The 14742-nt window shown below is 53.2% G+C and overlaps 1 protein-coding gene across 1 annotated transcript; it reads left to right on the plus strand.

The window, feature by feature from the left end:
* The first annotated feature begins 3737 nt into the window (after positions 1-3737).
* NR1I2 (nuclear receptor subfamily 1 group I member 2) lies at positions 3738-13974 on the plus strand. Its single transcript, XM_083171497.1, has 3 exons — positions 3738-3849; positions 9659-9764; positions 11052-13974. The coding sequence occupies exons 1-3, from the start codon at positions 3780-3782 to the stop codon at positions 11194-11196; spliced, it is 321 nt and encodes a 106-aa protein (XP_083027623.1). The 5' UTR covers positions 3738-3779; the 3' UTR covers positions 11197-13974.
* The last annotated feature ends 768 nt before the right edge of the window (positions 13975-14742 follow it).

The raw sequence follows: 14742 nt of genomic DNA on the forward strand, positions 1-14742 counted from the left end.
TACTCTCTCTCTCGCTGACCAGCATCCTACTCTCTCTCTCGCTGACCAGCATCCTACTCTCTCTCGCTGACCAGCATCCTACTCTCTCTCTCTCGCTGACCAGCATCCTACTCTCTCTCTCTCGCTGACCAGCATCCTACTCTCTCTCTCGCGCTGACCAGCATCCTACTCTCTCTCTCGCGCTGACCAGCATCCTACTCTCTCTCGCTGACCAGCATCCTACTCTCTGCATCCTACTCTCTCTCGCCGACCAGCATCCTACTCTCTGCATCCTACTCTCTCTCGCTGACCAGCATCCTACTCTCTCTCGCCGACCAGCATCCTACTCTATCTCTCGCTGACCAGCATCCTACTCTATCTCTCGCTGACCAGCATCCTACTCTCTCTCTCGCTGACCAGCATCCTACTCTCTCTCTCGCTGACCAGCATCCTACTCTCTCTCGCTGACCAGCATCCTACTCTCTGCATCCTACTCTCTCTCGCCGACCAGCATCCTACTCTCTCTCTCGCTGACCAGCATCCTACTCTCTGCATCCTACTCTCTCTCGCTGACCAGCATCCTACTCTCTCTCTCGCTGACCAGCATCCTACTCTCTCTCGCTGACCAGCATCCTACTCTCTGCATCCTACTCTATCTCTCGCTGACCAGCATCCTACTCTATCTCTCGCTGACCAGCATCCTACTCTCTCTCTCGCTGACCAGCATCCTACTCTCTCTCTCGCTGACCAGCATCCTACTCTCTCTCGCTGACCAGCATCCTACTCTCTGCATCCTACTCTCTCTCGCCGACCAGCATCCTACTCTCTCTCTCGCTGACCAGCATCCTACTCTCTCTCTCGCTGACCAGCATCCTACTCTCTCTCTCGCTGACCAGCATCCTACTCTCTCTCTCGCTGACCAGCATCCTACTCTCTCTCGCTGACCAGCATCCTACTCTCTCTCTCTCGCTGACCAGCATCCTACTCTTTCTCTCTCGCTGACCAGCATCCTACTCTCTCTCTCGCGCTGACCAGCATCCTACTCTCTCTCTCGCGCTGACCAGCATCCTACTCTCTCTCGCTGACCAGCATCCTACTCTCTGCATCCTACTCTCTGCATCCTACTCTCTCTCGCCGACCAGCATCCTACTCTCTGCATCCTACTCTCTCTCGCTGACCAGCATCCTACTCTCTCTCGCCGACCAGCATCCTACTCTCTCTCGCTGACCAGCATCCTACTCTCTGCATCCTACTCTCTCTCGCTGACCAGCATCCTACTCTCTCTCTCTCGCTGACCAGCATCCTACTCTCTCTCTCGCTGACCAGCATCCTACTCTCTCTCTCGCTGACCAGCATCCTACTCTCTCTCTCTCGCTGACCAGCATCCTACTCTCTCTCGCTGACCAGCATCCTACTCTCTCTCTCTCGCTGACCAGCATCCTACTCTCTCTCTCGCGCTGACCAGCATCCTACTCTCTCTCTCGCGCTGACCAGCATCCTACTCTCTCTCGCTGACCAGCATCCTACTCTCTGCATCCTACTCTCTCTCGCCGACCAGCATCCTACTCTCTGCATCCTACTCTCTCTCGCTGACCAGCATCCTACTCTCTCTCGCCGACCAGCATCCTACTCTCTCTCGCTGACCAGCATCCTACTCTCTGCATCCTACTCTCTCTCGCTGACCAGCATCCTACTCTCTCTCTCTCGCTGACCAGCATCCTACTCTCTCTCGCTGACCAGCATCCTACTCTCTCTCGCTGACCAGCATCCTACTCTCTCGCTGACCAGCATCCTACTCTCTCTCTGACCAGCATCCTACTCTCTGCATCCTACTCTCTCTCGCTGACCAGCATCCTACTCTCTCTCGCTGACCAGCATCCTACTCTCTCTCTCTCTCGCTGACCAGCATCCTACTCTCTCTCTCTCGCTGACCAGCATCCTACTCTCTCTCTCGCTGACCAGCATCCTACTCTCTCTCTCGCTGACCAGCATCCTACTCTCTCTCGCTGACCAGCATCCTACTCTCAGCATCCTACTGTCTCTCGCTGACCAGCATCCTACTGTCTCTTGCTGACCAGCATCCTACTCTCTCTCGCTGACCAGCATCCTACTCTCTCTCTCTCTCTCTCGCTGACCAGCATCCTACTCTCTCTCTCTCTCTCTCGCTGACCAGCATCCTACTCTCTCTCGCTGACCAGCATCCTACTCTCTCTCGCTGACCAGCATCCTACTCTCTCTCGCTGACCAGCATCCTACTCTCTCTCGCTGACCAGCATCCTACTCTCTCTCGCTGACCAGCATCCTACTCTCTCTCGCTGACCAGCATCCTACTCTCTCTCGCTGACCAGCATCCTACTCTCTCTCGCTGACCAGCATCCTACTCTCTCTCGCTGACCAGCATCCTACTCTCTCTCGCTGACCAGCATCCTACTCTCTCTCGCTGACCAGCATCCTACTCTCTCTCGCTGACCAGCATCCTACTCTCTCTCGCTGACCAGCATCCTACTCTCTCTCGCTGACCAGCATCCTACTCTCTCTCGCTGACCAGCATCCTACTCTATCTCTCGCTGACCAGCATCCTACTCTCTCTCGCTGACCAGCATCCTACTCTCTCTCGCTGACCAGCATCCTACTCTCTCTCGCTGACCAGCATCCTACTCTCTCTCTCGCTGACCAGCATCCTACTCTCTGCATCCTACTCTCTCTCGCTGACCAGCATCCTACTCTCTCTCGCTGACCAGCATCCTACTCTCTGCATCCTACTCTCTCTCGCTGACCAGCATCCTACTCTCTCTCTCGCTGACCAGCATCCTACTCTCTCTCTCTCGCTGACCAGCATCCTACTCTCTCTCTCTCGCTGACAGCATCCTACTCTCTCTCTCGCTGACCAGCATCCTACTCTCTCTCTCGCTGACCAGCATCCTACTCTCTCTCTCGCTGACCAGCATCCTACTTTCTGCTTCCTACTCTCTCTCGCTGACCAGCATCCTACTCTCTGCATCCTACTCTCTCTCGCTGACCAGAATCCTACTCTCTCTCTCTCTCTCTCTCTCGCTGACCAGCATCCTACTCTCTCTCTCTCTCTCGCCGACCAGCATCCTACTCTCTCTCTCGCTGACCAGCATCCTACTCTCTCTCGCTGACCAGCATCCTACTCTCTCTCTCGCTGACCAGCATCCTACTCTCTCTCGCTGACCAGCATCCTACTCTCTCTCGCTGACCAGCATCCTACTCTCTCTCTCGCTGACCAGCATCCTACTCTCTCTCTCGCTGACCAGCATCCTACTCTCTCTCTCGCTGACCAGCATCCTACTCTCTCTCTCGCTGACCAGCATCCTACTCTCTCTCTCGCTGACCAGCATCCTACTCTCTCTCTCTCGCTGACCAGCATCCTACTCTCTCTCTCGCTGACCAGCATCCTACTCTCTCTCTCGCTGACCAGCATCCTACTCTCTCTCTCGCCGACCAGCATCCTACTCTCTCTCTCGCCGACCAGCATCCTGCTCTCTCTCGCCGACCAGCATCCTGCTCTCTCTCGCCGACCAGCATCCTGCTCTCTCTCGCCGACCAGCATCCTGCTCTCTCTCGCCGACCAGCATCCTGCTCTCTCTCGCCGACCAGCATCCTGCTCTCTCTCGCCGACCAGCATCCTGCGCTTACTGACCTGACCGCCTGTACACAACCCTCTTACTGGCCCGCATTCTAACCATGTAACCACCCCATTCTCTTAGTGACTCTTTCCTGTTCCTGCAGCCGGATTCCATCAGCTGTTTCTGGAGCCACTGATTCGATTTCATTTAATGCTGAAGAAGCTGAAGTTGCACACGGAGGAGTACGCCCTGATGCAGGCCATCTCCCTCTTCTCCGCAGGTAACATCGGCCCCTGTATAACATATGTGGAGGATCTGAGAGCGGTTAATGCTGCTTTCACACCGCAAAACATGCTTAGACCCGGTAATTAAAACGTTAATTAAAACGGGTCCATGCAGTTTATGTCTCTTTCACACCGCACATATTACCCGGTATTATACCGGGTATAAGCAGGTTTGCGGTGTGAAAGCACTCTACCACTGATCGGCAATCTCTCTCTCCTCCCCCCGGCGCTTCACCACACAGGGACAGCCTGAGGAGCCCTCACTCCCTCCCCCCCCGGATTGCCGCTCAGCGTGGCCGCGGGAGCCCTCTCTTCCCTGTCACTTCACCACACAGGTAGTCGGGACAGCCGCAGGAGCCCTCACTCCCTCCCCCCATACACCGCTCAGCGTGGCTAGGTAGTCGGGACAGCCGCAGGAGCCCTCCCTCCCCCCCATACACCGCTCAGCGTGGCTAGGTAATCGGGACAGCCTCAGGAGCCCTCACTCCCTCCCCCCATACACCGCTCAGCGTGGCTAGGTAGTCAGGACAGCCGCAGGAGCCCTCACTCCCTCCCCCCATACACCGCTCAGCGTGGCTAGGTAGTTGGGACAGCCTCAGGAGCCCTCACTCCCCTGAGCATTAGCTGGTCCCCTCTGAGCCAGCGCAGTGCATATTTAATGAGTCGCCCGCTCATTACATATGCGCATATGTAATGAGCGGACAGCTCATTAAATATGCACTGCGCTGGGGATCAATAGTGCTCACTACTGCCTAGGTACCGTTTCAGAGCCGTTCAGACAGCAAACAAAAAAACTGGTCTGAAATGGGTAGGACTTACCGTTTTAAAATACCAGTTATTTTAAAACGGTAAATTCACTCTGGACCTTTCAGACTGCACATATTACCGTTTTGAAATGGGAAAAAAAACGGAAATATATTGGTTAATATGTGCGGTCTGAAAGGGGCATAAGACTCACCCATAGTTGTGGTAACCACAGAGCTCCTCCCACAGACCCCTCAAGTGCAGGAGGAGACCCAATCATGGTCAGACCATAGTAGTGGTAACCACAGAGCTCCCCTCACAGACCCCTCAGGTGCAGGAGGAGGAGACCCTATCATGGTCAGACCATAGTAGTGGTAACCACAGAGCTCCCCTCACAGACCCCTCAGGTGCAGGAGGAGACCCAATCATGGTCAGACCATAGTAGTGGTAACCACAGAGTCTCCTCGCAGACCCCTCAGGTGCAGGAGGAGACCCATAATGGTCAGACCATAGTAGTGGTAACCACAGAGCTCCCCTCACAGACCTATCAGGTGCAGGAGGAGGAGACACAATCATGGTCAGACCATAGTCTTTAACCACAGAGCTCTCCTCAAAGATGCTATAGGAGACCCATAATGGTCAGACCATAGTAGTGGTAATCACAGAGCTCCTCCCACAGACCCCTCAGGTGGTATAGGAGACCCATAATGGTCAGACCATAGTAGTGGTAACCACAGAGCTTCCCTTACAGACCCCTCAGGTGCAGGAGGAGGAGACCCAATCATGGTCTGACCATAGTAGTGTTATCCACAGAGCTCCCCTTACAGACCCCTCAGGTGCAGGGGGAGGAGACCCATAATGGTCAGACCATAGTAGTGGTAACCACAGAGCTCCCCTTACAGACCCCTCAGGTGCAGGAGGAGGAGACCCAATTTTGGTCAGACCATAGTAGTGGTAACCACAGAGCTCCCCTCACAGACCCCTCAGGTGCTATTGGAGACCCATAATTGTCAGACCATAGTAGTGGTAACCACAGAGCTCCTCCCACAGACCCCTCAGGTGCAGGAGGAGGAGACCCAATCATGGTCAGACCATAGTAGTTGTAACCACAGAGCTCCTCCCACAGACCCCTCAGGTGCAGGAGGAGAAGACACAATCCTAGTCAGACCATAGTCTTGGTAACCACAGAGTTCACCTCACAGACCCCTCAGGTGCAGGAGGAGGAGACCCTATCATGGTCAGACCATAGTAGTGGTAACCACAGAGCTCCCCTCAGACCCCTCAGGTGCATGAAGAGGAGACACAATCATGGTCAGACCATAGTAGTGGTAACCACAGAGCTCCCCTTACAGACCCCTCAGGTGCAGGAGGAGGAGACCCAATCTTGGGCAAACCATAGTAGTGGTGTAGTGGTAACCACAGAGCTCCCCTCACAGACCCCTCAGGTGCAGGAGGAGGTGACCCAATCATGGTCAGACCATAGTAGTGGTAACCACAGAGCTCCCCCTACAGACCCCTCAGGTGCAGGAGGAGATCCATTCATAGTCAGACCATAGTAGTGGTAACCACAGAGCTCCTCCCACAGACCCCTCAGGTGCTATAGGAGACCCATAATGGTCAGACCATAGAAGTGGTAATCACAGAGCTCCTCCCACAGACCCCTCAGGTGCTAAAGGAGACCCATAATGGTCAGACCATAGTAGTGGTAACCACAAAGCTCCCCTTACAGACCCCTCAAGTGCAGGAGGAGACCCAATCATGGTCAGACCATAATAGTGGTAACCACAGAGATCCCTTCACAGACCCCTCAAGTGCAGGAGGAGACCCAATCATGGTCAGACCATAGTAGTGGTAACCACAGAGCTCCCCTCACAGACCCATCAGGTGCAGGAGGAGGAGACACAATCATGGTCAGACCATAGTCTTTAACCACAGAGCTCCCCTCACAGACCCTTCAGGTGCTATAGGAGACCCATAATGGTCAGACCATAGTAGTGGTAATCACAGAGCTCCTCCCACAGACCCCTCAGGTGGTATAGGAGACCCATAATGGTCAGACCATAGTAGTGGTAACCACAGAGCTCCCCTTACAGACCCCTCAGGTGCAGGAGGAGGAGACACAATCATGGTCAGACCATAGTCTTGGTAACCACAGAGTTCCCCCTACAGACTCCTTAGGTGCAGGAGGAGGAGACCCAATCATGGTCAGACCATAGTAGTGGTAATCACAGAGCTCCTCCCACAGATCCCTCAGGTGCTATAGGAGACCCATAATGGTCAGACCATAGTAGTGGTAACCACAGAGCTCCCCTTACAGACCCCTCAAGTGCAGGAGGAGACCCAATCATGGTCAGACCATAATAATGGTAACCACAGAGCTCCCCTCACAGACCCCTCAAGTGCAGGAGGAGACCCAATCATGGTCAGACCATAATAGTGGTAACCACAGAGCTCCCCTCACAGACCCCTCAGGTGCAGAAGGAGTAGACCTTATCATGGTCAGACCATAGTAGTGGTAACCACAGAGCTCCCCTCACAGACCCCTCAGGTGCATGAATAGGAGACCCAATCATGGTCAGACCATAGTAGTGGTAACCACAGAGCTCCCCTCACAGACCCATCAGGTGCAGGAGGAGGAGACACAATCATGGTCAGACCATAGTCTTGGTAACCACAGAGCTCCCCTCACAGACCCCTCAGGTGCTATAGGAGGCCCATAATGGTCAGACCATAGTAGTGGTAACCACAGAGCTCCCCTTACAGACCCCTCAAGTGCAGGAGGAGACCCAATCATGGTCAGACCATAATATTGGTAACCACAGAGCTCCCCTTACAGACCCCTCAGGTGCAGGAGGAGACCCATAATGGTCAGACCATAGTAGTGGTAACCACAGAGCTCCCCTTACAGACCCCTCAGGTGCAGGAGGAGGAGACCCAATCATGGTCAGACCATAGTAGTGGTAACCACAGAGTTCCCCTCACAGACCCAATCATGGTCAGAGCATAGTAGTGGTAATCACAGAGCTCCTCCCACAGACCCATCAGGTGCTATAGGAGACCCATAATGGTCAGACCATAGTAGTGGTAACCACAGAGCTCCCCTTACAGACCCCTCAGGTGGAGGAGGAGACCAAATCATGGTCAGACCATAGTCTTGGTAACCACAGAGCTCCCCTCACAGACCCCTCAGGTGCTATAGGAGGCCCATAATGGTCAGACCATAGTAGTGGTAACCACAGAGCTCCCCTTACAGACCCCTCAAGTGCAGGAGGAGACCCAATCATGGTCAGACCATAATATTGGTAACCACAGAGCTCCCCTTACAGACCCCTCAGGTGCAGGAGGAGACCCATAATGGTCAGACCATAGTAGTGGTAACCACAGAGCTCCCCTTACAGACCCCTCAGGTGCAGGAGGAGACCCAATCATGGTCAGACCATAGTAGTGGTAACCACAGAGTTCCCCTCACAGACCCAATCATGGTCAGAGCATAGTAGTGGTAATCACAGAGCTCCTCCCACAGACCCATCAGGTGCTATAGGAGACCCATAATGGTCAGACCATAGTAGTGGTAACCACAGAGCTCCCCTTACAGACCCCTCAGGTGGAGGAGGAGACCCAATCATGGTCAGACCATAGTAGTGGTAACCACAGAGTTCCCCTCACAGACCCCTCAGGTACAGGAGGAGACCCAATCATGGTCAGACCATAGTAGTGGTAACCACAGAGCTCCCCCTTCAGACCCCTCAGGTGCAGGAGGAGGAGACCTAATCATGGTCAGACCATAGTAGTGGTAATCACAGAGCTCCCCTCAGGTGCTATAGGAGACCCATAATGGTCAGACCATAGTAGTGGTAACCACAGAGCTCCTCCCACAGACCCCTCAGGTGCAGGAGGAGGAGACCCAATCATGGTCAGACCATAGTAGTGGTAATCACAGAGCTCCTCCCACAGACCCCTCAGGTGCTATAGGAGACACATAATGGTCAGACCATAGAAGTGGTAACCACAGAGCTCCCCTTACAGACCCCTCAAGTGCTATAGGAGACCCATAATGGTCAGACCATAGTAGTGGCAACCACAGAGCTCCCCCTACAGACCCCTCAGGTGCAGGAGGAGACCCTATCATGGTCAGACCATAGTAGTGGTAACCACAGAGCTCCCCTCACAGACCCCTCAGGTGCAGGAGGAGACCCAATCATGGTCAGACCATAGTAGTGGTAACCACATAGCACCTCCCACAGGCCCCTCAGGTGCTATAGAAGACCCATAATGGTCAGACCATAGTAGTGGTAACCACAGAGCTCCCCTTACAGACCCCTCAGGTGCAGGAGGAGGAGACCCAATCATGGTCAAACCATAGTAGTGGTAACCACAGAGCTCCTCCCACAGACCCCTCAGGTGCTATAGAAGACCCATAATGGTCAGACCATAGTAGTGGTAACCACAGAACTCCTCCTACAGACCCCTCAGGTGCAGGAGGAGACCCAATCATGGTCAGACCATAGTAGTGGTAACCACAGAGCTCCTCCCACAGACCCCTCAGGTGCAGGAGGAGACCCAATCATGGTCAGACCATAGTAGTGGTAACCACAGAGCTCCCCCTACAGATCCCTCAGGTGCAGGAGGAGGAGACCCTATCATGGTCAGACCATAGTAGTGGTAACCACAGAGCTCCCCCTACAGACCCCTCAGGTGCAGGAGGAGACCCAATCATGGTCAGACCATAGTAGTGGTAACCACAGAGCTCCCCCTTCAGACCCCTCAGGTGCAGGAGGAGGAGACCCAATCATGGTCAGACCATAGTAGCGACGAGAAGCGGATGGAGGCACTCTGGCAGAGGCGCTTCTGCTCTGTGGCATCCACAGGGGGTTTATTTACATGGACATCACATGTCCGGCTCTATACGTGACCCCATTGTACCTCATCCTTGGACCGGCAATCACTCCTGTGCTGTCACCTTGTCAGGACCCGTGCACATGTGTCTGTATAACCTTCCTGCCCGGATTCCGTATGTCTTGTATACTTGGTGACTTGTGTCTTATTACTTGTGTCTTCCAGACCGGCCTGGAGTCTGTGACCATAAAACCATTGACAAAACCCAGGAGCATTTTGCGTTAATTTTGATGTCTTACATAGAGGCTCAGCGAACGCCCTCTGAGAACAGGTGAGTCTGAGGAAGGGCCGTTTCCAGCAGAGCACCCCCACCTCCCCCCTAGGCAGAACGCTGCGGAATAGGTCAGGGGGGACTGACTATCTCTGCCATTTGAGATTGCAGGAGGTTCAGAGCCCTCTTAGTTTCCCAGCGGTGTGTATAGTGTTTGTGTATGTATGTGTGTATAGTGTTTGTGTGTTGAGGGGTTAATTGTAAAGACCGTGGTTTGGGATTTTCTCTTTCTCTATGGATGAGGATTGGCTATGTGGAGGGGGGGGGGGGGGGGGCAATTAGGGGTTGGGCTGGGGGGGGGGGTGCAGTATGGGGTTCGGCTGCAGGGAGGGGGAAGGGTAGGGGTTGGGCTGTGGGGAGGGGGGAGGTTTTGGGTTATGCTGTTGGAAAGAGGAGTGGTTAGGATTAGCCTGTGGTGAAGGGGGGAGGTAAAGGGTTGGGCTGCCAGGAGTTGAGAAGTTGGGGGGGAGATTAGAAGTTGGCCTTCGGGGAAGGGGGAGGTTTTGGGGTAGGCTGTTGGAAAAGGGGAGTGGTTAGAGTTAGGCTGTGGGGAAGGTTAGGTGTTTGTTTACAGGGAGGGGTGAGGTTAGGGGTTGAGCTGCTGGGAGGGGTGAGGTTAGGGGTTGGGCTGCAGGGAGGGGTGAGGTTAGGGGTTGCGCTGCGGGGAGGGGTGAGGTTAGGGGTTGGGCTGCGGGGAGGGGTGAGGTTAGGGGTTGGGCTGCGGGGAGGGGTGAGGTTAGGGGTTGGGCTGCGGGGAGGGGTGAGGTTAGGGGTTGGGCTGCGGGGAGGGGTGAGGTTAGGGGTTGGGCTGCGGGGAGGGGTGAGGTTAGGGGTTGGGCTGCGGGGAGGGGTGAGGTTAGGGGTTGGGCTGCGGGGAGGGGTGAGGTTAGGGGTTGGGCTGCGGGGAGGGGTGAGGTTAGGGGTTGCGCTGCGGGGAGGGGTGAGGTTAGGGGTAGCGCTGCGGGGAGGGGTGAGGTTAGGGGTTGCGCTGCGGGGAGGGGTGAGGTTAGGGGTTGGGCTGCGGGGAGGGGTGAGGTTAGGGGTTGGGCTGCGGGGAGGGGTGAGGTTAGGGGTTGGGCTGCGGGGAGGGGTGAGGTTAGGGGTTGGGCTGCGGGGAGGGGTGAGGTTAGGGGTTGGGCTGCGGGGAGAGGGAGGTTAGGATGCAGGGAGGAGGCCAGTTAGATGTATCAGGATCCTGACTGTCAGGACTTTGTACCCCACCCATATGAAATCTGTATTATGTGGCTTCTTCTGCTTTCTTCCTTATCATTTTCTTTCTTATTCCAGGTTCCTGTTTGCGAAGATCATGGAGTGTCTGACGGAGCTGCGCAGCATGAACGACGAGCACAGTAAGCAACTGCTGCAGATCTGGGACATCCAGCCGGACTGTACCCCCCTGATGCGGGAGGTCTTCAGCAGGCTGCCAGACTGACCAATGGCCACCGGGACTTGTAAAGCACAGGGGTCATGTCAGCTGTTCTACCTGTCTGGCCTCTGTATCAGCCCGCTGTGTTAGTGCCCGCTGGCCTTGGTATAAGCCCACTGTGTTAGTGCCCATCTGGTCTCTGTATCAGCTGACTGTGTTAGTACCCGTCTGCCCGCTCAGGGAGTGTTTCCGCTGGGCACATGGACGTTTAGTTTTCCCTCACCAGATGAGGGTGTGTGGGGTGCCGGCGGCACTACAGGTTCTAATAGATGGATGCCGGCTCTGTCCGAGGTCCGGTTCTGGAGCAGGATGTTTACAGACATTCCACAATTTCAGGTTTATGTCTTACACCACAAATAAAGGATCAATACCTCAGGACCATCGTATATCAGGGAAACACAGGATCCGCCATAGTCTGGATCTACATGGACCATTCTCCTCCTCATGGACTCCACCCTTGTCTCTCACCGGTTGCCCCATGTCCTGACTTCAGGAATCTCCTTCTCTGGGCCATCAGTGATGGTGGTCTCATCAAACCTCAAGGTGTATTCTGTCAATTGATGGCTCTATGGTACTTTCTCCATGTCCAAGGCTTAGTACAGACGATCAGCTCCCAACTGCCATGTTACAGGTGGGTGTGGATCATATGGATGACACTGATTAGGTCGATCAGGTTGACGTGGGGGAAAAGTTAAAAAACTGAAAACACATAAAAAAAACCCCTCTTGTGTACTTATTGTTGTCTCCCTATAGTGGTCCACCTGGTGATGAAGGACCCAAAGTTCACATCCTGTTACAGGCTGATTTTTGAGAATGACGGGACTTGATTAGCCCCCACATAGTCCAATAGTACATAGCCCCCACCGTCCAATAATGTTCGTGTTTATATTTATTGTACTTGTTCCCTCATTCCTCAGAATAGCGCGGGACATGTCCGATTATCCCAGCTGTGATTGATAATGTTTTATGGTCGCCTAGAACTGTTCTCTGTATGGAGCATAGATTTCTAGGTCTACAATAAGCTAGAGCGTTCTTATAATGTTCCGTCTATCCCTTGCTATCTGCGACACGTTGCCCAGCCCAGTTTAGTAGGCTGGTAATGGATCGCTGTTCTCGATGCTGTGAAATGCGTCCGTAGCCGGGCAGGTGTGTCCTGTGTCCACGCTACTGACCTCCTCTCGTTCTTCTACCTCTCTCAGGAATAGGGGCTCCAGGCCAGATGTATCTCCTGCATGGCGAGCACAGGGACTTGCCGCTGGCTGGAAGTCCCAAACTGTTACAGGGAAACAAGCCAACTGCGGCTAACGCGTTTCGCTCTTATTGTTCCAGTTATTTCTTCAAATGAAGATCTGTATAATGTGTGTGAGCGAGTTACACAACTGTTACATGTCCTTGCATAGTGCGATCTGGTCCATCTCAGGTTGTATGTGGCGCGTTTTGCACAGGTGACAGGCGGCACTAGCTACAGATTATATTTACACCCTGCTGCTCCATCATTACCATAGACTTACCCAGTTATTTCCCTTATTTACTACTGTGTGAGCCCCTTTAGTAGGGGAGTAATGGGGTGTTGCCTTATTGTGAAACGCGCTGTCGCTGCACCTACATTGGTGCCTTACGGCGTACTCATTTCCTGCTGCTTAAGCTCTGGGAGCATTCAGAGAAGTTTGGGGACCCCATCCCTGTATGGGCCGATCACCTCCTGGTTTAGTTTGGGATCGTCATTCTGCCTGTCACTCCGCACAAAGGCCCTTATTCTGGTTCACTCGCAAAGGCAAATTCCTTCTCAAATGCCCCACTTGCAGTGCACATGGTGTCCATTTGAGAAGAAATTTGCCTTTGCAAATAAACCAGAATAAGGGCCAAAGTTTGTTCCTCCAACCCATGGATCAGACAGACGGCAGGTCCCTGTATACTTAGGTCTGGTTCTCTGTGACCTGTACTGTCCCCTACACGTGTGTACAGAACAGGCACAAATACTGCTGCTTGCATTTATTACACCAAGATGAGGCACCGTTCTGTGCCTCAGGCCCCAGGGATGTCTAGGTCCTAGTGAATGCCTGTAACGTGGGTGATGGGTCACCGGGCATATGTCCCTATTTGTATAGGATCATGCTGCATCCTGCTCGCCAGGGATCTGTGCGGGATCGGCGAAGGAACTTTGTGGATCAAGTTTGTTTTCTTTTGTGCTGTTCCAGATGGAGATAACTCTCAGGAATATTACTGTTACAGTGACGGTGTGTGTGTGTGTATGTGTGTGTGTTGAGGTACCTGTGATTTTGTCATTTGCTTTATATGGCTCTTAGTGGTGTTGTATACATTGACTCTGGTATTGTGAAGTGTTATATTGGGTACTTGTTTCCTAGCACGGCGCCCTGATTTCCTAGGTACTGCACCGTAGGGAATTGCATCATATTGCACGGGCTATTATAGCGGCATGCGATGCAATTTTTTTCATCTAATTTCTTTTCCTCATTGTACCCCACTATATCGCATCGCATGTCTCGCAAAATCACATGCAATTTTATAGGGTGTGCAATGCCATGACATTAGGTATACAATAATATGATTGACGACCCCCCCACTATCCACAAAGTGTGGTGAGTGGCGGTGGAACGCATCCTCCGACTTTTCCATTACCCCACTATCCATGTTGGCGTGGAGTTGATTTTATATAGTGTGGCGAGCGTGAAGCGGATTACTTTACATGTATTCCGTGTCCGCTCGCCACGCTTCGGGCTCGTGGCTCGCCACACTAGATAAAATCACCTCCACGCCGAAGTGGGTAGTGGGGTAATGAAAAAGACGGAGGACGCGTTCCACCACCCCTCGCGGGGCTTTCTGCGCTCGCCACGCTTCGGGGTGACGTTAAACCTATTTTTAGGGCCATACAATCATATTATTGTATACCATGTCATGGCATCGCACACCATATAAAATTGCATGCGATTTTGCAGCAGATGCGATGCGATGGCCCGGGGCTGAGAGCAGTGAATAAATTACATAGGAAAATCGCATTGCACATCGCATGGCCCATGCGATGCGATGTGATGCGCTTTCCATACGCAGAATAGTCACCTTATATTGTAATACAGGTGAGGTCAGCTCCTCATTTGCAATGTCCCCTCCGTAGCTGACACAGACCGTGAGGTTATAGTACGGTGATTCTGGGAAGCCGAGTTGGTAGACGGACGTGCCGGCTTGTGTTGTGTATTTTGCCGCTATGTATGTAGAAGTAAATTATCTCCTCTTGTATGTTCTCTTCTGAGTGTGCCATGGGGACCTGGATGCGATACTTATTACAGGTACAGGTGTGTCCTCGTACATCTTTACTGCAGATGTGACAAACAGCCTCCCCTGGAGCGCCAGGTCACTTGAGTCTTCAGGCATTATTTTTGTTTCTCGTTTGACAAAAAATATTTTAATCACAATTTTCTGTGACTAGGACACACAGGGAGACTGCGCCAAGTACTGTGATATGTGACACTTGTATCACTGTGTGCAGCTGAGTCTCTGAACTGTACATGTAGTGCTACAGTGTTCTGTAACTGG

This window comes from Crinia signifera, chromosome 2, assembly GCF_055691185.1.
Source record: "Crinia signifera chromosome 2, ASM5569118v1, whole genome shotgun sequence".
NCBI lineage: Eukaryota > Metazoa > Chordata > Amphibia > Anura > Myobatrachidae > Crinia > Crinia signifera.

Coding starts and splice junctions, on each gene's coding strand:
- NR1I2 (XM_083171497.1), top strand. CDS start 3,780: ATGCTGAAGAAGCTGAAGTTGCACACGGAGGAGTACGCCCTGATGCAG. Junction 3,850..9,658: donor CATCTCCCTCTTCTCCGCAG/GTAACATCGGCC, acceptor TGTGTCTTCCAG/ACCGGCCTGGAGTCTGTGAC. Junction 9,765..11,051: donor CGAACGCCCTCTGAGAACAG/GTGAGTCTGAGG, acceptor TTCTTATTCCAG/GTTCCTGTTTGCGAAGATCA.